The following is a 22,497-nucleotide window of genomic DNA, read 5'->3' as shown; positions in this document are numbered from 1 at the left end:
GACTTCTGTTTCAGTGTATCTGAAGAAGTGTGCATGCACACGAAAGCTCATACCAATAACAAACTTAGTTGGTCTCTAATGTGCTACTGGAATGAATTTTTTTTATTTAATAGACTAGGACATACTTTTGAGGAAATACACTTAGGATCTCTCTGTAAGGTTTTGCCTTCTCTGTGGAGTAGGCCAATGGGATTGTTATGGGGGTACATAGCACTATATGAAGTGCTGTGTGAAACCATAGTTACAATTCCACATTCTGCTGATTGCAACTAAAGGGCTCCAGTGTGGGAAAGATCTGGATATTAAAAGTGTTTGGGAGTTGGGGTTTTTTCCAGAAAGGTACAACTGGAATAACTATTACGTCCTTGCAAGGAATTGCAAAAAAAGTAAAGTTTCCCACATAAGTGTTTACTAGTCTCTACGTCTAAACATCTTTATCTTGGGTTTTTTTGTAGCCTATAAGAAAGAGAATCAATTTCTGTAATGCTCACCTGGATCTATTACTTAGCTCTACACACTCCACTAGCTATTTACAAAGCTACTTTATGCTAACCACAAAATTTAAAGTTACGGGGGGGGGGGCGGGCGGCGCAGAATTGCAGGCAATGTTCCAACTCTCGAGTGACCATGGATGCAAACTGATTCCTACAACTAAAAAAAATTCTCCAAAGTTAATGTCAGCCCACAACTTCGGTTGGGGGTATGAGGTACTGGGTGACTGTGAAATCAAAGAATTAGATTCTTAAAAACAAAAAACAAAAAAACCCATTTTTTTAGGTCCTCTACTTAAAGCACAAGCTACGCAGGCTTCCATTATCCTGAAACTAGATTTGGTTTATGAATTACTACATTCTGCAGGAAAACTGATATTACCTCCATGTTATTGACTAGAACAGCCCTTTGGCCAGGCATAGGCAATCTTGGCTATCCAGATGTTTTGGAACTACAACTCCCATGATCCCTAGCTAACAGGGCCAGTGGTCAGGGATCATAGGATGGGAGTTGTAGTTCCAAAGCATCTGGAGAGCCAAGGTTGCCTATGCCTGCCTTTGACATATACCACATATAAAAATGCAAGCTGAAACATACCAGTAGGAATATTCACTAGCCTAGCCTAACTATGTTGAGGTTTGTTGAGGTCAGAGAGTTACAGTAACTGTTCCAAGGGAGAGATAACAGTGCCAGATACAGAATATGATATGTTGCAGAGATAGCCTCTGCAGTAAAGATGTTTTCATTTGCTTGCACTATTGCAAAGGCTCTGTGGGCGGAAATAGTTCTTTCATCCTACTTCTTGTTCAATCTTGTAGACAGAAGATGGTCATCCTGCAGCAAGGGAACTATGGTTAGTAGCCACTGCAAAGATACATTCATTCCCTGTGTGGGTGCGTGCGTGCATGCATGCACACACAATTTTGCCTCCTCTGTTGTAAGCACTTCCAGCTTATCATACAGCCTTTCTGTTTTCCTTCATGCAAATGCTCATTGCTCCAAAAATATTAGAGCGTTCCCTACCACCTATTTGATGTCTGCATATACTGGTAAAACTAACTTGATACCAAGGCTCACAAAGAGGGATATAGGCCTTCGTTAAGGAAGCTTGAGCTGCTGCTAAGGGACACACAAGTTCTTAGCTGATGCTGGTCAGAGTTTCTTGTGTATGGCTGGGCTGGGGCAAGAGGTGCAGGGAATTTTAGCTTTGACTTGGGGGTTGCACTTTGCTAGGAGATTAAAATTCACAGGTGATGGTCTGCTGTTCAGATAAGATCTTTGAGGGTTTGGGGGGTTGAACAGGTTTGCCGTGAGAGCTCCCGCTTTCATTCGTCAATTTAGATACCGTATTTTTCTCACCATAACACCATAACACACAAGTTTTTTCCTCCTCAAGAGTAAGGAGAAATCTCTGTGCTGTCATGGAGCGAATGCCATGGCTCCAGCCGCTCAGCAGCTGATAGCCAAGCTGATCAGCAAGCCAGATAAGGGACACTAACAATAAAGGGGGCTGCCTAGGAGCCAGGAGGTTAAGACAGCGAACTTGCAAGGAGAGTACTAAAGCAAGCAATGAGGAGAGCAATTAGAAGAAAAGGGCGGGAAACTGCTCCAGCTAAGGAAGGCAAACAAGAGGGAGAGAGGGTGTTAAAATGAAGTTGAGCAGCTGATTGGCAAGCCAGATAAGGGACCCTTGCAATAAAGGAGGCTGCCTGGGAGGGGGGAGGTAAAAGCACATGGATCCTCAGGATTTTTGCATTGGGTCACCCTAAATTCACCATCAAATCACATATCATGTCTGTGGCCACAGCATGAACCACAAAAATCATACACCCTCTGTTTCGTTCAGAATATTTTTTTTTCCCTGGTTTTTTTCCTCTAAAAACTAAGTGTGTGTTATGGTCCGGTGCGTGTTATAGTCCAAAGGTATGGTGTGTGTCTGTGAGCAACTGATGATCAAGCTGAGCCCCTGGCAGTTTGGCAAGTTATAAAAATGAGGAAACTCTGAAACAAAAGTTAATTTGATGTTGCAACAAAGAGATGGCAACAAACCTGCCACAGGAAGTTATGCATTTCCTATTCTCATGCTTGCTTTCACTTTGCAAGTTACAACTTGAGGCCTGCTGTTCAGATAAGACTCACTTTGTAGGTTGTACTACATCAAAGAGAACCTAGATAAGCGGTGAGGCAATCTTTCTGACTTGCCTGTGCTGTGCTAATGTCCTTGCTCCATAGAACAGCTAATTAAATAGCCTCCGTTTGAAGTATTGGAAATCACATGATCATAAACGTCAGCAGCTTTGCACGCTATGTTTGTGATTCCTATTCTTGCACTTTGCCTTTGTCCCCTTCAGTGAACCTTTGGGCCCACATTCATTTTCTGTGGGATAAATACCCAATCCAAGAAAGCTGTCCTTTCTCCCAGAATTACACTGTATGTTACTACTACCGGTAGTAGCTTCCCACCATCACCTCAAGGGACCTGCCCTTTGGCTTCCACTTAGGGTTCGTTTGGTCTGTTGCGCCAGAAGTGATTGAGTCATGCTGGCCACACAACCCAGAAAGCTCTCTGTGGACAATTGCCTGCTCCCTCTGCCTGAAAAGCAAGATGACCACCACAACTCCATAGTCGCCTTTGATTGGACTTAACAGTCCAGGGGTCCTTTACCTTTTACCTTTACCTCTCTTTAACTAAGGAGGAGGCACGCCATCTTGCCAGCCCCAGAAGATACAAATCAATAACGTTCACCTCAAAGCAAGCCTTGGAAAGGGGAAGAGGGTAATATTGCCTTTTGGAGTCCTCAGCTGTTGTGTGAGAATGGAACAACAGCAGGTGTCTTATCCCATGAAAGGCCAAGACATTTAAAACACATTAACACAATACAGCAACTGTCTCTCCCCCCCCCACCTGAAAATCTCTCCCAGCTGAGAAACTGTCCATTGGAGTGGACAGAGTGGTCTAGCTAAATTGGGAAGTAGCTCTTATCTCACTGGAATCTGTGGAATGGAACTCTCCAAATGGGCTTGGTTACATCTCTTGAGGAGATGAGTTGTGTAGGCAGGAGTTGTCTGCTCCTCCATTCATCCATAGCTCTCTGGTTTTCTTCCTTATATAGGGATGCCAAGTTTTTCTGACTGGATTACAGCAGGGATCCATCTCTGTCTGCTTCTCTGTCACTCTGCAATAGCTTTTGTTAATTGATTCAGCTTATTCAGCTAAAACAGCCTTGCAAATAAGTCTACAAATATTGCTAGCCACACACACACACAGCCTTTTCACTCCCATAGACCTGTTTACTCATTTGTGGGTCTCAGGGTGCAATCTTACATGCACTCACTTGGGAGGACTTTAGAGTAGGCATATGTAGCACCGCAATGTAATAACGAAAGGAAATATGCCTTTACCTGGTATTTGCATGGTAACTTTTCTTTTTAAATACTATGTAAATGTTCCAAAATTTGTCCCCATATTCGCCGGGGAAATATGTATGACGAGTATAAATGAGTGTCAGAAATCAACACTGGCTTGGAAAACTATTTTAAGTAGAAAGTAAGTAAATACAGTGGTACCTACAAGACGAATGCCCTGCAAGACAAATTTTTCGCAAGACGAATTCGTTTTGCGAAAAATTCGTCTTGCAAATCGCGGTTTCCCATAGGAATGCATTGAAATTTAATTAATGTGTTCCTATGGGCAAAAAATAAATAAATTTCAATGCATTCCTATGGGAAACCGCGATTCACAAGACGAATTTTTCGCAAAACGAATTAAATTCGTCTTGCGAGGCACCACAAAGGTAATCACAAAGGTATCAGTCAACATGGCATTAATACTGGAGGATGCAATGTTTAATTGATCCACCAAATTAATATTTTTAAAAAAACTTTCAATATCTAAAAAAGCCCCTTTTTATCATTAAATATCTATTAATAGTCTAAGATTATACTTACACATTATCTAATAATGAAGTATATTTCTTGCTTTAGAACTATTGTTTTTAACACAAATGTAACTACCTAAGTTTTCTTTAGCTGATGGACACATTTTATATAGGAATATAATATGACATTTTACAGATTAGCGAACTCAGACAGAGATTGGCTTTAACACTTCATATTTTAGATTTGGATAAGTTATGCCAGGGACCAGACTTGCCATTAACTATTGGCAGTTCTATGCTGCTGTGTTAAATCAATGTGCAAGGGAAGAACCTTTGAGGTATGAGTGGGAATCTTAAGTATTTAGGTAGTTGGGACATAATTGTAGTGAAGCTTAGACACATGTGCAGTGCTTTTTGATAACTGAAATAAATTTGGCACCCACCCTCTGGACACGGAATTGATAATGGCAATAATATGCCCTTTTAAAATTCTTTTGGGGGGGCGGTATTTTTTGTTTTGATGAGAAAGGCCAGTGTAGCCTTTCCATATGTCCACAGTCTTCTGGACACATCACATGTCGTCCTTTGTCTGCATGCAAGCATCTACCTCAAAAGGTGGAGAGTGGGACTTTTCCATCCTTGGGGATTACTCCCAAGCCCACAGCATGTTATCTTGTCACTGCAGCAGCCCTTCACAAAATAAATAGCAATTTACAGGGAGTCTCTTGAAATGCTGCGATAGCCTCAGAACAAAGAATTCATCTGTTACTCTCCTGACAGCATTTACTCTGCAATTGGCTTTCTCAACCTTTTGGCTTGATTACCCTTTTTTTTGGTGGTTTGGTTTTCTTTCAATTTTTCATAGACAGAAATATGAGAGATTGGATTCTGGTACATTCATTGAAACGATGCAGGCGAGCAGGGGGAGAACGTTATTCAGTTCAATGGCCAAAGTAAAATCAATTAACACTAAAAGCTTAATGCACTGCAAATTCTTGGAAATTCAGTGCTGCCCTTTTAGCAGATAATTCAGAAGTTTTCCAGTACAGTATGCAGTTGACAAAATGCTATTGATGCCTCCCTTCATGGATCCGACTGCTCTTTGCAAAAACATTTGTTTGCACACGAGACAGAGAGGGTACCCTGCTTGGCTTTCTCTTGGCCCGGTGCTTCAAGGTTTGCCTGGATTTTTAATGTGTCCCTTCTCAGTGAGTCAGTTTGTGGGGTGTGGGGAAAATTGGCAAGCATTTTGTTCATACGAAAGCAGCCTAAAATGTTATATTAGAAGAGTTATCAAGGTGCAGTGGTAGGAGGGTGTTACATACCAAAATTGCTTTGTGACACATAGAGCAGGCATCCCCAAACTGCGGCCCTCCAGATGTTTTGGCCTACAACTCCCATGATCCCTAGCTAAGAGGTCCAGTGGTCAGGGATGATGGGAATTGTAGTCCAAAACATGCCTGACATAGAGGATTTGGAAGCAGCATTGTAAGATATGGGTCACTGTGTTTCTGCTGATAATTGGCAGCTTTTTAACACTACCAAATCACCTTGTTAAGAGAAGGGGCGAGGCAGGCAATAAGCTCTTGTTCTTCAGAAATAGCATTTAGCATGAACTCCTCCTCACTCCTGCAGGGATAAGATAGGAAAAGGAGGGAGTCTCGCTCTTCTGGTGCTGAAACAAGAGCAACAAAATATGGCATGCCATATGTTAAATGCCCTTTGCGTCTTTAATTAACACAATGCTGGTGTTTCTCCTACTTTTTGAAATATGTGGACCGGAGGATGAGTTTATTCTGGGCTTGCTACCCTTTTCCTTTGCAAGGGATCCAGCAGACCAGATCAGGCCTTTGTTTTCATTTCCACCTCCCATTTCCAACATGCACCATTTGATAAAGGAACAGCACTGGGACTGGCATGGTTGCAGCTACAGAGGAAGGTGGTGGCACAAGGTGGTTCATTAGAGGATGAGGGCTGACCTCCAGACAGTGGGCAGAGTGGCAGCCCCTAATGTACAGCAGCATGATGACATTCAGTGGGAGAATGTTTTGCTCCATGTCCCAGTTGTCTGTTTTCCTTGATCATTGCTTCATGGCGTCGTTCTGCTCCCTTGCTGTCCCCTCTGTTAGTATCTACTATATTTGTGCTGAGTTATTACACAGTGCTGATCGCAAGAAAGACTTTGCAGTAAACTCAAAGCCATCAGCTCGCTGTGATAACCATCAGCTCCCCACCTACCAATGCCTAATGAAAACCTGCCACTAGACTGAAAAGGTCATAAAGGAGCTTAGCATTTATCGTTATGGCAGTCAGTCTCATGGTTAAGAACTTGCCTCAGTATAAGTGGTGCCAAGACTTGACTTCATAACATATTCATGCCTGTTATGAGTTGCCTCTCAAACATGTGATATAAACACAGAGTGCCTCTGAGCCATGTGCAGAGTGCTTTTACTTGGCCTTTGAGGAAAACCCTGACATGCACCAGCATGTTTGGCATGCAAGCCTTGCTAAGAATGTGGCGCAGTTCTTAAAACCAGCTTATTCTTCCAGCACACATACACACACACACACACACACAGAGAGAGAGAGAGAGAGAGAGAGAGAGAGAGAGAGAGAGAGAGAGAGAGAGAGAGAGAGAGAGAGTCAAACCTCGGTTGTCAAACGTAATCCATTCCAGAAGCCTGTTCGGCTTCTGAAGCATTCAACAACCAAGGCGCGGCTTCCGATTGGTTGCAAGAGCTTCCTGCACTCAAGCTGAAGCTGCGTCGGGCGTTTGGCTTCCGAAAAACATTTGAAAACCGGAGCATTTACTTCCAGCTTTTTGGCATTTGGGAGCCAAAATGGAGCCGTTCGGGAGCCGAGGTTTGACTGTATAAGTTTTTCCCTCTTCTTACCATCTCTTCTTGTTTTACGCATAAAAGTGATTCCTCCCCTCCCCCCCCTTAAAGTTCTGCTTTAGGTGAGATTGCAGTTCAAGGCTACAAGATTTTCACACACGCGCCTATTCATTTCTGTGAATGCAACCTTCTCTGGGTAAATTAGGAAGAGCAGGAGCAGAACTAGGTCACTGCTTTAAAGGAGATAGTGTCTGCTGGCAGAGTTGCCCTTTTCAGGCCTACGCAGATTGGCCAGGGACTGGGAGTCCCACGATAGCAGCTGAAGCAGAAAGGGCAGGTGGTGGTTCTTCACAGATTGTAGCTTTGAATTCTCTATGAGCACCGATTAAAAAGCTGACATTCATTAAATTGCAGTTGTCGCCACGCTTTGCTCTGGATTCCAAAATGTGTAGACTGACGAATTCCTCTGATCCAAGGTCTTTGATAAGGGCGGGTAAAGAGGGTGTTTTTTTTTTTTGCAGAATCTAGTATGGTTGGAGAACAGCATTCCTGTGCCTCGCCGCAGGGCTTCAGCCATGCTGCCTGTCTATAAGCGATATCGAGAGCAATCAGAGAGATCTGGTGGGGGCAAAAAGCTCCCTACTCCCTTGCATGCCCCCAAAATGCATGCCTGTATTTTAAATACTGCCTATCTCTGTGGAGATGAGGAGTGCACCTGTAGGAGAACCCAATTATACAGGTCATTTGATACAGGTAAAAGATGAATCAAATCAAGACGAATGTGCAACAAGCTGAGAGTTCTGATGAGGCTCCAAAGCATGTCTGCCTATTTTGGTTGACTATAAGGTCACGGGCCAGTTTGAGGAATCTGGCTCATGTAATACACACCAGGAACAGGTAAAAAAAATCTATGTAAGTGTGCTACCCTGCACACCAACATTCATCCACTCCCTCTAGATATATCAGTAGAGTCCAAGACACAGTTTGCTACCAGGAGATAACCGGTTCATCCACACATTTCTAGGTAGCACAAGCAAGTGAGCCAATCGACACGGTGTCACAGATAACACACCACTTCCTTCCAGGTCACAGTAGCCAACATACCTCAGGATTTATTTATTTGTACCCCGCCCATCTGGCTGGGTTTCCCCAGTCTTCCCCAGCAGTATGTAGGTCACTTAAAACATTATAATGGGAGCACTCCTCACGATGTAGTGGGTGCTCTCTCCACACACCCCACTCTGCAATGACATGTTTCTGCTTCTTTGCTAATTTTGCATGAATGTGGGAGATGGTTTGAGGACAGTGTGCCTGGAAATGTCCCATCTGCTCAGTTTGGTACTGGCCTGGCAAGCACTGTGACTAATCTGGCAGAACTGGAGAGGAGTGGAAGACAAGTTGTAAAACAGTCTCTGGAAGACCATCTCGGGTAACAGAAGGGCTGTAGCTAATTGGAGGAGCACAAGGTTAATAACAGGTTAATCACAACATCTCCAGGTAGGCTCTGCCTGGAAACCTGGAGGGTCAGCGCAGGTTAGATGGACCAGTAGTCTGAATTCATATAAGGTAGCTTCCTATCTTCCTATGTTCTTAACAGGCACTGGAGAACATCAGACAGGAGCAAGGTTAGGACTCTGCCTACTCCACACTTTTAAAAAAAAATCCCGTAGAAATTACACAAGTTGGTCAAATTTGCATGATTTGCCTTATTTTGTGTACGTTCCATGAGGACTAGAAACTTCCTTTTTTTAAAGTGCCAGCTGAGATTCTCCGGAAGATGACTTCTGTGCCTGCTGCCACATTCTGTCGAATTGCACCGTGAGCCAGCCCTGAGCGGCCTGTAACAAACTCATGGTAAACAATGTTTTTAGTTCTTGCAGTTTTAAGAGGTTAAGAGCAGGCCATCTCAGTTAGTTGTGAAACTTCCTCCTTGGAAGATAAATTAGTGGTTTTCCTTTACAGCCTCTTGAGATCTGTTGGTTGATGCCAGTCACCTAGAGTGTGAGCTGTCGCTTTGTTTTAACGTTGTCTACCTTGCCTTGCATTCTCCCTCCAGGCCCCATGAAGAGGTCAAATATAGATTTCCCTCCCCATGTTATTTACCCCTTCAGCACCCTGTGTCATTCTGGAAGAATATCTCTTCATAAGTGCTGCCTCCTTGGCTTCAGATTTCCTATCCTCAATGCAGCCTTTGGTGACTGCAGTCACTTCCTTGCACATATTTGTGAAAGCAGGTGGCTTCCTTCATGTCCTAGTAACTCCACCCCTAAGGCTGACTCCTGTCCTACCTCTAAGATACGTAAAAGCCAGGGTGTTAGCAAGCTACAAAGATAATGATTTTAATTGAAGTTTAATGTCATACGTTGTTTTAATTCATTACTCTGATTTTGTATGAGCCCCATCCTGGTAAATATTTCTAATAAAATAAAATAAGGAAAGGCCAAAACAAATCACTTCACATTTACAGTGGTACCTTGGTTCCTGAACAAATCGGCTCCTGAACGTCACAAACCCAGAAGTAAGTGTTCCAGTTTGCGAACGTTTTTTGGAAGCCGAACTTCCATTTTGGCTGTCAGCATTGTTTCTGGGGCCAATCAGAAGCTGCACGCCTTGGTTTGCAAATGTTTTGGAAATCAAACACACTTCCAGAATGTGGAAGTGTGCATGCACACGAAAGCTCATACCAAAATATAAACTTAGTTGGTCTTTAAGGTGCTACTGAAGGAATTTTTTTATTTTACTTCCAGAATGGATTGAGTTCGGGAACCAAGGTCCCACTGTATACGGCTTATAAGAGCACACTGAAATTGCTGAACTCTTACAACAATCCTGTATACTAGTCTATGCATTTATTCCCTCCCCCACCCCCCCAAAAAAAAAAAGAATAAGAAAAAAGAAAGAAAAACCGTTCCAAGGTCACATCCTCAGTTCATAGCATAGGCAAGATTTCAGCTGGGAACTTTGCAACTTGGTTGTTCTGTCTCGTAGCGACTGTAACCCACAGACTGGGTTGAGCAACATTTGCCTGGGAATTTGAATACCTTTTCTAGCCATGACCTAGATCAGGCATCATTAACTGGTAGGCCACAGGAAGAAGCTGAGCTCTGCAATGAGTTACTGGCAGTAACCAGACTAAAGGTTTGGGAGAGGATCTGAGGGCAGAAATGCCTTTTCTTCCTCCTTCACCATTGTATCCTCACCACAAGACTGCATAAGAACAGGCAATGAGGAGGCATTCCTGTTGAGAGGGGAAATACCAGTCCTTTCCATTCTTGCACTGATTTCCTTGTACTTGGAGCCCAGCAATGTAGATTGGGGGTGGGGGAGGCAACTCCCAAACAGTCTGGTCAGGAGTGGCCCTGTCCCCAGTCTTAAAAGCTGGCATCCACTGGCCTAGGAAAGAGAAAAAAGAGACCGTTTTGAATATTTAAAAGGGTCTTGCAAAAAAAGAAGAAGAGCCCTTGTTTATATTACTTACTTCTGGCAGCCTTCCCCAATCTGGTGCCATCCAAATGTTTGGGATTTCAGCTTTCCTAAACCCTGACAGTGGGCCATGCTGGCTGGGGCAGATGGAAGGTGTAGTTCAAAACACCTGGAGGGGTACCATATTGGAGCTGACTATTGGCTATTGTTCATCTTGTTCGCTGAGATTAGAGCAAGAAGCTGTTGGGTGATGTGATGCTGATTTTGCTGGAATAGCGTAAGCGAAGATTCAAAGCTTCCCGGACCCTGAGATCAACTTCTGAGGCCCTCCTTTGTGTTCCTCCTCCTTGAGAGGTCCGGAGGGTGGCAACACGAGAACGGGCCTTCTCTGCAGTGGCTCCCCGTCTGTGGAATGCTCTCCCCAGAGAAGTTCGTCTGACACCTTCACTATACACCTTTAGGCGTTAGGCAAAAGCGTTCCTTTTTAACCAGGCCTTTGGTTGACCTGATTGACATCCTATACCCTTTTAAAATGTGACTCTTTTTGCGGGGTGTGTGTGTGTTATTGTCCTTATTTTGATTTTATATATTGTGATCTTTTCTGTGAACCGCCCTGAGACCTCCGGGTATAGAGCGGTATATAAATTCATTAAATAAATAAATAAATAAATAAACAAACCATGAAAACATTACAGACAAGTATGAAATAAAAACCACACAATCAATGATGAAATTGGTAACATCAGTGATAGCCCAAATAGCCACAATCCAGAACAGCTTTCATGTTCCAAATGCCTGGGCAAACAGAAAACTCTTCAGCTTACACATAAAAATATCAGAAGTGGGGGCAGATTTGATTTTCCCCAGGAGCTGGTTCTATAACCAGGGTGCCTCCACCAAGAAAAGGTCCTGTCTCATGCCACCACCCTCCCAGCTTCTGCTGTAGATGGGGACAACAATCAGGGCCTCTCCTGCTGATCATAATTCCTGGGCCAGTTGGCAGTCGGAAAGATATTTGGATCCCAAATAATTCAGATCTTTATAGGCTAATAGCAAGGCACTGCCATACATAATGAGTTAGGAATTGCACCACATGTTTCTACTACATCCTGGGCGTACCTGGAGGTGTGCAGGGGAACAGCTAGCTTAAAGGTTGCTAGCTCAGGCATCGTGGTTGAGAGGTGGAATGTGGCTGCAGTCCTGATCAACAAAGAGAGATGCACAAGCATTCTACTCCTTCCAATGCTTATCTACTAAAACGTCAGCTTTGGGGCTGCCATAGTGCCCTCTTTTTTGGGATGGGCCTAGAGCAGGCATCCCCAAACTGCGGCCCTCCAGATGTTTTGGCCTACAACTCCCATGACCCCTAGCTAACAGGACCATTGGTCGGGGAAGATGGGAATTGTAGTCCAAAACATCTGGAGGGCCGAAGTTTGGGGATGCCTGGCCTAGAGCCACTTAGCTGATGCTGCTCTTAACTAACAGCTAGTAATCATCATCATCAGATTTTATTGGTCAGCTAAATACAGGTTATAGCCAAGAACAAACAAACAAAAATCGACACAGAAACCAATTCAGGCTGGTGACCAATAGCCATTATTTTATGTATTTCTTTTTGGTTGGTTGGTTTTTGCTCTCTTTATCCAAGATTATTTGGAGAGGGCGACTGAACTTTCCTCTAACCATTCAGTAAAATTAAAGTTAAAGGTTCCATATCTTCCCATTGCCACTAAAAGCCCTGATGAGTGTCTGTCTTTTGAATGGCTCTTAAGAGATGCCTGGGTGTTGGCAAGTTGCTCATGGAGAGAAATCCCCAAAGATGTGAAGCGGATGTTGGAGACATGAACCCTGAAGACACTTTGTGACCTGCCCTCCTTGAATGGATTTACTATTCAGATGGGTTGTATGCAAAATGGGCATGCTTGTCGTAGGCTTTGGGCTGATGGAAAAAAAAACCAGTACCAGCTATGCACTTACATGAATAAAACTGCTCAGTTTGGTGGTTCTGTGATCGGGTTCCAGATCTTGCAGTGCTTCCAGAGGGAAGCTTTCTGCAAGTGTGCTGGGTCAGCGGCGTCCAGTCTGCCCTATGCCCTCAATCCACCCAAAGATCACCTTGTGCCAATAGCTGCATCTCCCAACAGCTGCAAGGTTTTTGTGAGCAGCGGAGCAAAACGGAGCACAAAACCAGCAACTTGTATCCCCGAGCTCCTCTGCTAGAAGGTACTGCTTTGTTCTGGGGGGGGGGGGATTTCCTGTCCCACGTCCTGCTTAGCGAGCGTTAGATGTTGCAGGAAGAAGTCACCCGCAAGTGTGTGTGTGCATTTTCCAAATGAATGGTGTTGTGCTTGCAGAGCTGTGGAGACGAACGAGGATTGCAAAACGCTGCTCACGTTGGCGTTCCCTAATACTAATAAGCGATCGGTTTTAAATTTGGCTCGTAAGCAGGCATCCCTAGAAGAGGCAGCAGGCTCTAGCCCCACCCCCACCCCCCAGCCAAATAAGAGCATGCATGACAGTCACATCATCTGGTTGGCTGGCAGTGATGCACTGGCTAATATCCAGGTTACTATGGTGACCAGGACCAAGAGAGTTGTAGTGTTTGAAAGCAGTGGTTTCTCCCTTCAGAAACCCTCCACCCCTCTGCTTTTTCTCCCGCACAGACTGTTTCTCTTCTCTTGTTTCTTCCGTGGAACCGTGTGAGTAATATTCTAGCTGAAGTGATCTCTGGCTTGTCACGTTTCTTCCATTTTAAACCACCTCTCCATGACGTTGAAGCACGCTGGGCGCAAAATGGAACGCGAGCAGCACCATTTGCCCACGTGCAAGTAACTCTGAAATCCTTAAGCTAGAGCAGGGGCCAGCAACCTTTTTCAGCCGTGGGCCAGTCCACTGTCCCTCAGACCATGTGGGGGGCCGGACCATATTTTGGAAAAAAATATGAACAAATTCCTTTGTCCCGCAAATAACCCAGAGATGCATTTTAAATAAAAGCACACATTCTACTCATGTAAAAACACGCTGATTCCCGGACCATCCGCGGGCCGGATTGAGAATGTGATTGGGCCGCATCCGGCCCCCTAGCCTCAGCTTGCCTACCCCTGAGCTAGAGCTTTCCAAGACCCACTTGTGGACTTACGGTAATGAGTAAGCCTAGCAGTATAGCTCCCTGGGTCTGTTAACCTTTGAGGTAAAGAGGACTCTGAGATAATCTTTTCTGTTTTCAAAGCAGAGTTTTACAATCACATATCCAATGTTGTTGTTGTTTAGTCATTTAGTCGTGTCCGACTCTTCGTGACCCCATGGACCATAGCACGCCAGGCACTCCTGACTTGCACTGCCTCCCGCAGTTTGGTCAAACTCATGTTCGTAGCTTCGAGAACACTGTCCAACCATCTCATCCTCTGTCGTCCCCTTCTCCTAGTGCCCTCAATCTTTCCCAACATCAGGGTCTTTTCCACGGATTCTTCTCTTCTCATGAGGTGGCCAAAGTATTGGAGCCTCAGCTTCACGATCTGTCCTTCCAGTGAGCACTCAGGGTTGATTTCCTTAAGAATGGATAGGTTTGATCTTCTTGCAGTCCATGGGACTCTCAAGAGTCTCCTCCAGCACCATAATTCAAAAGCAGCAATTCTTCGGCGATCAGCCTTCTTTATGGTCCAGCTCTCACTTCCATACATCACTACTGGAAAACCAGTTATCCAATACATAACATAAAAACAAGATTCCAAGGAATCTTCTGGACTTCCCTCCTCCCCTTTGTGGGTCCTATTGTTAATCATTTCCTCCTACATCTTTTATGATTAATCCAAATCTTTCATATCTCCATTATGTCCAAAATTCACCATTAAACTACAAGTGCTATTCCAGTCCTGCTAACAGTTTTAACTATTTACAGTGGTTTTTAAGATAAATGCTAAATTCTCCCTATTCCTTATTAAAAATTTGGTCTTCCTTATTTCTGATACTTCCGGCCATTTTTGCCATTCCAGCATAGTCCATCAACTTGATCTGCCATTCTTCTCTGGTAGGCATTTTATCTTCTTTCCATCTCTGGGCTAGTAGCATCCGCGCAGCTGGGGGTCGCGTACATAAATAGCCTTTCTGCCCCTTTGGGATTTCGGATTTCCAGGATTTGTCCCCCATTCTTTGTGAGCCGACCTTTTGAATCTGGACCTGCCTTTTCTGTTTGGGACCGTCCCTGAAGCACTGAGCTCTTAGTTACGGTTTGGAGTCTGAAGCAGCGTTTCACAAGCCAGCTTTCAAAAGCCCTCTGTTGTCCGGAACATTGCTGCTACAGTCACTGCCTTCACAGGGGACTATGACCCCAGATACATACATGGCCCCAGTTGGCATTAAAAGGTGTAGTGAGAGGGACCTGTGGCACAAACCAGAAAAGTAAATACTGCTTGTTTTTCATGGTTAGACCCTCGCTGTTTGTTTTTATTAAAAGGGGGAAAGAAAAAACAGCTTCTGTTGCTCACATTGGATGAATCATTTCTGCAGCCTTTCAAGAGCAGAGGTTACTGAACTGGTCTGTGGGCATGAGGCTGTCTGCAAATGACTTCCTGTGAAGTTTTGATGAAACTAGCTCTCTTGCTATTTCTGCTTCTTGTTCCAATAGGCAAGTGTACCCTGCGTGCTCGCGCACAGTTTTGTACTGGCAGCCAAGATTCTGAATGTGTATATGTTCACTTATTTTGCATATTTCTGCTTTTGCTGTTTTATTTTAAGCCCCTATCCTCGAGATGGGGAAGTTCAAGCTTCCCCTTGTATTTAGACAGCTTCTTACCACCTCTGGGCTCTGAAGCTTTGAAAAAGTATCGCCAACCTTCTTTCACATCTAACTTTGCAGGCATGAGGACTAGAAATTGAGTGATGGGATGTTAATGAGAACAGAGGTGCTCGGGATGCTGAATTCTGCAGCCGACCCAATTTCATGTCATCTCCCCTCTCCCCCCAGCCTTGACAGAATTGTGGAATTCAGGCATGTCCTCTACGTGCCAGAGTGAAAAACAAAGAACATTGTGAACTGCCCCTGGGAAAGTGTTGTGTTTTAAGATGATATGGAAAGTGCTTTCCTATGTTAGTCAAGCTGCGTGAAACTGATTCTACACCAACACACACCTTTGTGCACCTTAGCTATGTTGCAAGACCAGTGCCCTAGCTTGCTATAACAGTATCCAAAAGTGATGGCAACCACCTTTTGATAGACTCATCCCCACCTAGCCTCTTGGGCTTGCCGATCTGAAGGTCAGCGGTTCGAATCCGCATGACGAGGTGAGTTCCTGTTGCTCTGTCCCAGCTCCTGCCAACCTAGCAGTTCGAAAGCACACCAGTGCAAGTAGGTAAATAGGTATCTATCTGCGGCGGGAAGGTAAACGGCTTTTCTGTGCACTCTGGTTTCCTTCACGGTGTCCCGTTGCGCCAGAAGCAGTTTAGTCATGCTGGCCACATGACCCGGAAAGCTGTCTGTGGACAAACGCCGGCTCCTTCGGCCTGAAAGCGAGATGAGTGCCGCATCCCCATAGTCACCTTTGACTGGACTTAACCGTCCAGGGCTCCTTTAGCTTTACCTATACTCCACCATACCACAAATCTCAAGGGTCAATTAGTCAAATGTGATCAGGCGATGGGAGAGGAGAGCTAACTATGAGTGAGAGGGAATGATGTTGATTATGGAACCTCTGGTGATATAACAAGAAGCAGAATTTGTTGCAGTGCCGTTTGTAAAAGCATATCCAACAGCTACATTCTTGCTCAACCAAATGAAGGGGAGGCATGTACTTGAGAGTATAGAGCAGGCTTCCTCAAACTCTGCCTTCCAGATGTTTTGAAACTACAATTCCCATCATCCCTGACCACTGCTCCTGCTAACTAGGGATCATGGGAGTTGTAGGCCAAAAACATTTGGAGGGCCGAGTTTGAGGAAGCCTGGTATTGAGTATTGTTCTCTCTTACTCACACACCCACCCACCGGTGATTCACATTGTAAATGCATCCACAAGCACCTGTGATCTGCTTTACCATGTGTTCATTTGGGTCTGCTAAGGCACGGCAAAAATAGCAAATTAATCAGGGATTTTCAATGCAACTCGCTGTGGCGTTAAGTCAAGAAGTATTAAATACCTGGAAGACTTGGCCTCCTGTCCCGATGGCACCCTGACGTGACAGCGATCAGTGTTGTGCATCGTCTTTCTTGTTTGTTAATCTTGACCCTTTTCCTTTCTTTTCTTTTAAAAAAGCAGACTAATATTTAATATTAGTGGCACAGCCCTGAGCATGTTTATTCAGCAGACAGTCACATACGGGGCTTACTAAGCACTCCTTGGTCCTTTCCCTAAAAAGTAGGGGGGGGGGCAATTAAGTTTCTGCTGGAAAGCGTTGGCAGAAAATAATGAATTGGTGTGATAGTTTAGGTTTCCCAAAGAAAAAGAAATTTGGCAGTGTTTTGGGGATTCTGTTTCCATTTTTCAGTAAGTGATACAGGACCTTTAAAAACAAACAGATTTCAGCATTTGGGCATATTCATCTTGCCAGCTGCACTTTCAGCTCCTGCATTTAAAATTATCATTAGCTGTCTTTCCTGTAAGGGAAACAAAACTGCATTATTACACTCATAAAGCGGGGAAGATTCTTAAAACCCAACATGCAAATTACTCAAGTTGCCGAATGTCCTCCACCCCCACAATGGAATTTACATTTTTTAAAAAAGCTGAATAACAGCTTAAAATTAAATATTCTGTTTCTCTTTGCATTAAATTTCTGGAAATTCTTTCCCCCTGGACAGCATTGTCAGAAAGACTGTGAACTCTCTTTATTTAAGCCTGACATTGAAGCCAAGGGTTGTGTTTTTGGGTTTTGTTTTTGTTTTTGTTTTTAACAGGGCTGTTTTATGGGATCTGATTTTTCATTCTGGGGTGGAATTTCTTCTGTGGGGCTTCTAAGTTGGAGTGTTAGGAGAGAGCAAGGCGGTGAAGGAAGGACACAAGTCTCGCCCACACGACGTGAGCAAAGGAGTTGGCCCTCTTCTTACCTCCATCAGGAACGATTTTTTAAAATACAGCAAAGTAGTCTGGAACTCATTCCGTTGGAACAGCTGCATTAGAAAGCTGTTTGCAAAAATGATTGCAGTCTTTGTGTTGCTCTTGGGTATAAAGCATTGATGTGCTTCATTCCTTGAAATTAAAAACCTTTTTTAATTTTTTTTAAAAAGCTCAAAATATGGAAATAGTGCAAATCTCAAAAATGGGTTTGTGATAGAGGGAACTCCATCAGGTCACAGAGGGGACTCTCTATACCTAAGCCTGGATGAGTAGCTCGTATCTACGCACCTTCCCTGGCCCCATCCCAAAGAATGCACAAGTTGCCCTCCCTTATAGCCTTTCCAGAACCATGGCTAAAGGAGTCGGTGGTTCTTTTTCTTCATTTGCATGATCCGTTCTAATCTTGGCCGTTAATCACGGCCTCCCGAGCTGTTAGGAGGTGGTGGAGCAGATCTTACAAGTTCAAGGTGGCCTTTCTTCTCCTCTTCACACACATTGAAGTCTCTTTCTTTAATGCGTTTTTCTCCTCCCCGCCCCCCTCTCTCTCGCCCTGCAGTGAGAAACGCCGCCTGCAAGTCAGCGTCGCCAATCCGGTCCAGTGCAGCATGCATGGTCGGAAATGCACCATCTCCGTGGAAACCAGAATAAACCAATCAGAGCCAAACTTCACCAAGGATCGGTCAGGCTTCGTTCTGTGTGTGCCTGGAAATTAGCATTGCTTCTGCTAGGGGAGGGCTGTGGGGGGGGGGAGGTAGAGAGAGACTCCCCCTCTAAGCAGCCTTCCTTTCCTCTTGTGCCTTGAATCTTGCATGGGGGTGGGAGGAGGAGGAGGACGGTTGTAAAGATGTTTGTCTGTGACACACATCTAGACAGCTCTAAAGCTACACTGAGCAGGAGCTTAAAATAGCCCTCCATTGTGCTGGCTATAAATTTAGAACTGGCTCCCATGCTGTGTTTTAGCAAAGTGCCTTTTATGAATGGATATATGTATATATGCTCTCCTCCTCCTATTCCCCCCCCCAATATCTAAGATGGTTGCGTAATTAATCCTTGGGACTCCAAAGCCTTCTATGGGAGGGAATAGGAGGGGGGGCGGGAACCCCTTTGGATTTCATGCAGGCCTTAATTTTAAAAGTGATCTGTACTTAAAAAGAGGTGGGCTTTCCATAGCACAGGGTCAAGGGGCTGGCAGCAGCTTCCACAGAGTTTCCCCAGCCCCTTTTGTTCCAAAGAGGTTATGCATGAGAGGAACGCCCCCCCCTGGCCACGGTTTGCCCACTTAGTGCCCTCCAGATGTTGTGGACTCCCAGCTCCCATCATCCCCAACCATTGGCCCTACTAGCTAGGAGTCTCGTCAACATCGGACGGCAGCATGTGGACTGCCCTTGCCCTAGGTCAGGCTTCCTCAACCTCGGCCCCCCAGATGTTTTGAGACGACAGTTCCCATTGTCCCTGACCACTGGTCCTACTAGCTAGGGATCATGGGAGCTGAAGGCCAAAAACATCTGGAGGGCCGAGGTTGAGGGAGCCTGCCCTAGGGCTCGTCCGATGTTGACGAGACTCCTAGCTAGTAGGCATTAGCCATTGCACCCTGGAAAGGGTGTCCTTGTTTGGCATTAGCTGCTTCGCTGCAGTGCTAGCGTTGCACCCGGACACCAACAGACAGGTGGAAAGAGCACCAGCTTTAAAGTATGTCTGTTATATCTTCAGGGGGGGGGGCTCCCCTGTGTGCATGACTTGGCACAGATTTGCCTTCGCCAACGCTGCTGTTAGTGCAAGCGCTGGAGCCGATCGCTTAGGCCAGCTCACAGTGTGCTTTATCCGAGCGGCTGGCATCATTCTGGCCAGTGTGTCCTCATAGTTAGTTGCCTTTTGTCCAGCTCTCCGGCTTTCCGCTGGGTAGCAGGCACAGCCTCGTTGACGAGCTTTATTTTCTTCTCATGCCAAAGTTGCTGCGTTTTGCTTGACGCCGAGCGCTTCCAGCGTCTCGAGGCGTGGGCCGAGACGCACCATGCTGGAGCACTTGACAACAAGGCCCACACCAAATAAGCAAAATACCAAATAAGTAAAATGAAGTAAATTGGGGGGGGGGACCAAGCCTGACACTGCTGGTCAGGTCAGGATTCCTTGACTTTGTGATTGCTCACAACCCAGGTAGGAACATTGAATGGTTGATCGGTTGAATCAGGTTTTCTTAAAGCATGGGAATGTAGCCCTTCCCAGATTAATGGGTGGTGGAGCAAACTGGCTTGTTCCTGGGGAGCAAGTCCCCACCACCGTCATATTGATGGACAAAGTCCTTATTACCCAGTTCCCAGCCATTCTGGCTGTGCTGTTTCCCCATCTTTGTGGTCCAGCTTTCCAGAGAAGGGGACCACCATCTAGGTCCCTTTCCTTGCTTGTTTTATGGCTAGCCTGGAAGTGGCAAGATCCCACCCTTTTAACATTTTAAAGTATTTTTTGGTAGAAGTGCCCAGAGGCTGGGGGGGGGGTAAATACCGTATGAAGCCTTTAACGTGTCCCCCCCCCCACTGCGTTTATGGCATGTATGAAGTCCATTAGCCATCCCCTGCGTTCGTTCCAATGAATGCCAGGCACATCTATGCTGAACGGCCCATCGTTTCTTCTGAAAAGAAAGCGGGCTCTTGACTGGTCTTGTAAACTCGACCAAATGTTTGCACTCTGTTCCCTGTTGCAAGTAGCGAAACGGACCTGTCCCCACTCGCCCCACCCCCACCCCCACCCCAGCGTCTTCCTCTGCTTCTCGGTTAATTACTCAAAAGCCTTCCAGCTCTCACTTTCATAGCAGCCAAATTAGCCAAGGAAACTTTTTAATTAGCACTTTCATACGGTGCCCCGGCATAATTGCTGCATTTGAATAATGACAGAGACCAGCCCTCCAAACCTCGGATGAAGGGTGGTTTAGAAATTTAAGAAATGCAAAATAAATAAGCAAATTGTATGATAAGGAAGTCTCTCCAAATCTGTAAGACTGGCTATGTCACGTGCTATGAAGTATTTGTCTCGATTTAAATGAATATACAGTATTTGTGGCCTTTTCTGTTGTGTGTATGTGTGTGAGTGAGAGAAAAGAGAGAATTTCTCAGTTTTATCTATAAATTAACTATTCCTTAATTGTATGTTTGATTTTTAAGCCTGAGGGAATAATGGAATGAACATTTTAAAATTTAGTTTATATAGAAATGTGGGCAAGCACCCTTGTTATAATTGAAATGTATTTTTGTTTACATCATTCATTGCAATAAATAAAAGAAGTATCATTTATACCCAATCATGCTGTCTCTTTTTGTATTTGGGAAGCACACAGAAATCTTTTAGGGCCACAGCAGCTTTTGCATTACTCTGAGTCTAACTCTGTAACACTTTTTCTTTTTAATTAAAGCTTCTAGTCCTCAAGACTGCATAGCAACTAACCCACAGGCACAGGGTTGGAGGGAACACTGAAGAATAGTGAACATGTTACTTAGGAAGATGCTGCCTTAGACTATTTTTTGGAAAGATGGGAGTGTAAATATTTCAGATAAGTACATAAAATAAATATGTGGCTGTGAGTTAAGTAATGCATATGATTGCTCCCAACAAACTACCTAATTCAGCACTTTGGACTCCCAGCCATTTCTCTTGCACTGCTTTTATGTGTTCCCAGCCTGCTCCAGTTTTCCAGTACTCCCATCTCTGACAGATTTCAGGACCAAGTGAAATTTGCAGCAAGACAATGCGCTTAAGGAAATGGCCTTTTTCCAAAGACATATTACTGTGTTTGCTTTGGTAGTAGTATCTGTAGGTCATCCTTTAAGGCTCTAAACCAGGCATCCCCAAACTCTGCCCTCCAGGTGTTTTGGGACTACAATATAATAAGAAGAAGGAGAAGAAGAAGGAGAAGAAGAAGGAGAAGAAGAAGGAGAAGGAGAAGAAGAAGAAGAAGAAGAAGAAGAAGAAGAAGAAGAAGAAGAAGAAGAAGAAGAAGAAGAAGAAGAAGAAGAAGAAGAAGAAGAAGAAGAAGAAGAAGAAGAAGAAGAAGAAGAAGAAGAAGAAGAAGAAGAAGAAGAAGAAGAAGAAGAAGAAGAAGAGGTTTATTATTTATACCCTGCCCCATCTGGCTGGGTTTCCCCAGCCACTCTGGGCGGCTTCCAACAGAAAAATAAAATACAATAATCTATTAAACATTAAAAGCCTCCCTAAACAGGGCTGCCTTCAGATGTCTTCTAAAAATCTGGTAGCTGTTTTTCTCTTTGACATCTGATGGGAGGGCATTCCACAGGGCGGGCGCCACTACCGAGAAGGCCCTCTGCCTGGTTCCCTGTAACTTCTCACAATGAGGGAACCGCCAGAAGGCCCTTGGTGCTTGACCTCAGTGTCTGGGCAGAACAATGGTGGAGGCGCTCCTTCGGGTATTCTGGACCGAGGCCATTTAGGGCTTTAAAGGTCAGCACCAACACTTTAGGCAACCCCCCCCCCCCATTTTCTTATTTTTGAGTCCCCCAAAATGGGGGGGGGGCGTCTTCTACGCAGGAGTGTGTTATTACACACAAAAAAATATGGTACATAGCAAGGTCCCATGGACCTTTGCAGCTTTGCTTCTCTTTCTTGCTAACTACGCTGGGTGTGGCCTCCAGTTATCCCATATAGATCAGGGGTGTCCAACTGATTGATCGGGATCGAGTAGTCGATCCCTGGGAGGTTCTGTTTGATTGCTGTCGACCGCGGGCTCCTTTTTGTTAGCGGTGCCATAAGAGCATCCGGGGCTTGCTGATCAGAAGGTCGGCGGTTCGAATCCCCGCGACGGGGTGAGCTCCCGTT

The 22,497-nt window shown here is 44.8% G+C and overlaps 1 protein-coding gene and 1 long non-coding RNA gene across 3 annotated transcripts in view; one reads left to right on the top strand and one right to left on the bottom strand.

The window, feature by feature from the left end:
• The window catches only part of MYO1D (myosin ID), a 172,705-nt gene extending 151,737 nt beyond the window's left edge, over nucleotides 1-20,968 (top strand). The window contains exon 22 of the mRNA XM_035136261.3: nucleotides 18,233-20,968. Coding sequence (XP_034992152.3) covers nucleotides 18,233-18,389 — 157 coding nt within the window. The 3' untranslated portion in view covers nucleotides 18,390-20,968. The remainder of the gene's footprint in view (nucleotides 1-18,232) is intronic.
• On the bottom strand, nucleotides 10,278-21,763 carry LOC148683792 (uncharacterized). Of its 2 annotated transcripts, XR_015946535.1 has the most exons (4): nucleotides 18,456-18,589; nucleotides 18,135-18,394; nucleotides 16,760-17,216; nucleotides 10,278-10,600 (listed from the first exon to the last, which is right to left on the bottom strand). It is a non-coding gene; the product is annotated as an uncharacterized LOC148683792 (long non-coding RNA). The 2 variants fall into 2 exon arrangements; XR_015946534.1 differs by lacking the exon at nucleotides 10,278-10,600 and having other exon boundaries at nucleotides 16,893-18,394; nucleotides 18,456-21,763.
• Between the last annotated feature and the right edge of the window lie 734 nt (nucleotides 21,764-22,497).

Source organism: Zootoca vivipara, chromosome 12 (genome assembly GCF_965207765.1).
Source record: "Zootoca vivipara chromosome 12, rZooViv2.hap1.1, whole genome shotgun sequence".
Classification (NCBI taxonomy): Eukaryota; Metazoa; Chordata; class Lepidosauria; order Squamata; family Lacertidae; genus Zootoca; species Zootoca vivipara.
This window is presented reverse-complemented; position numbering and strand designations above follow the sequence as displayed.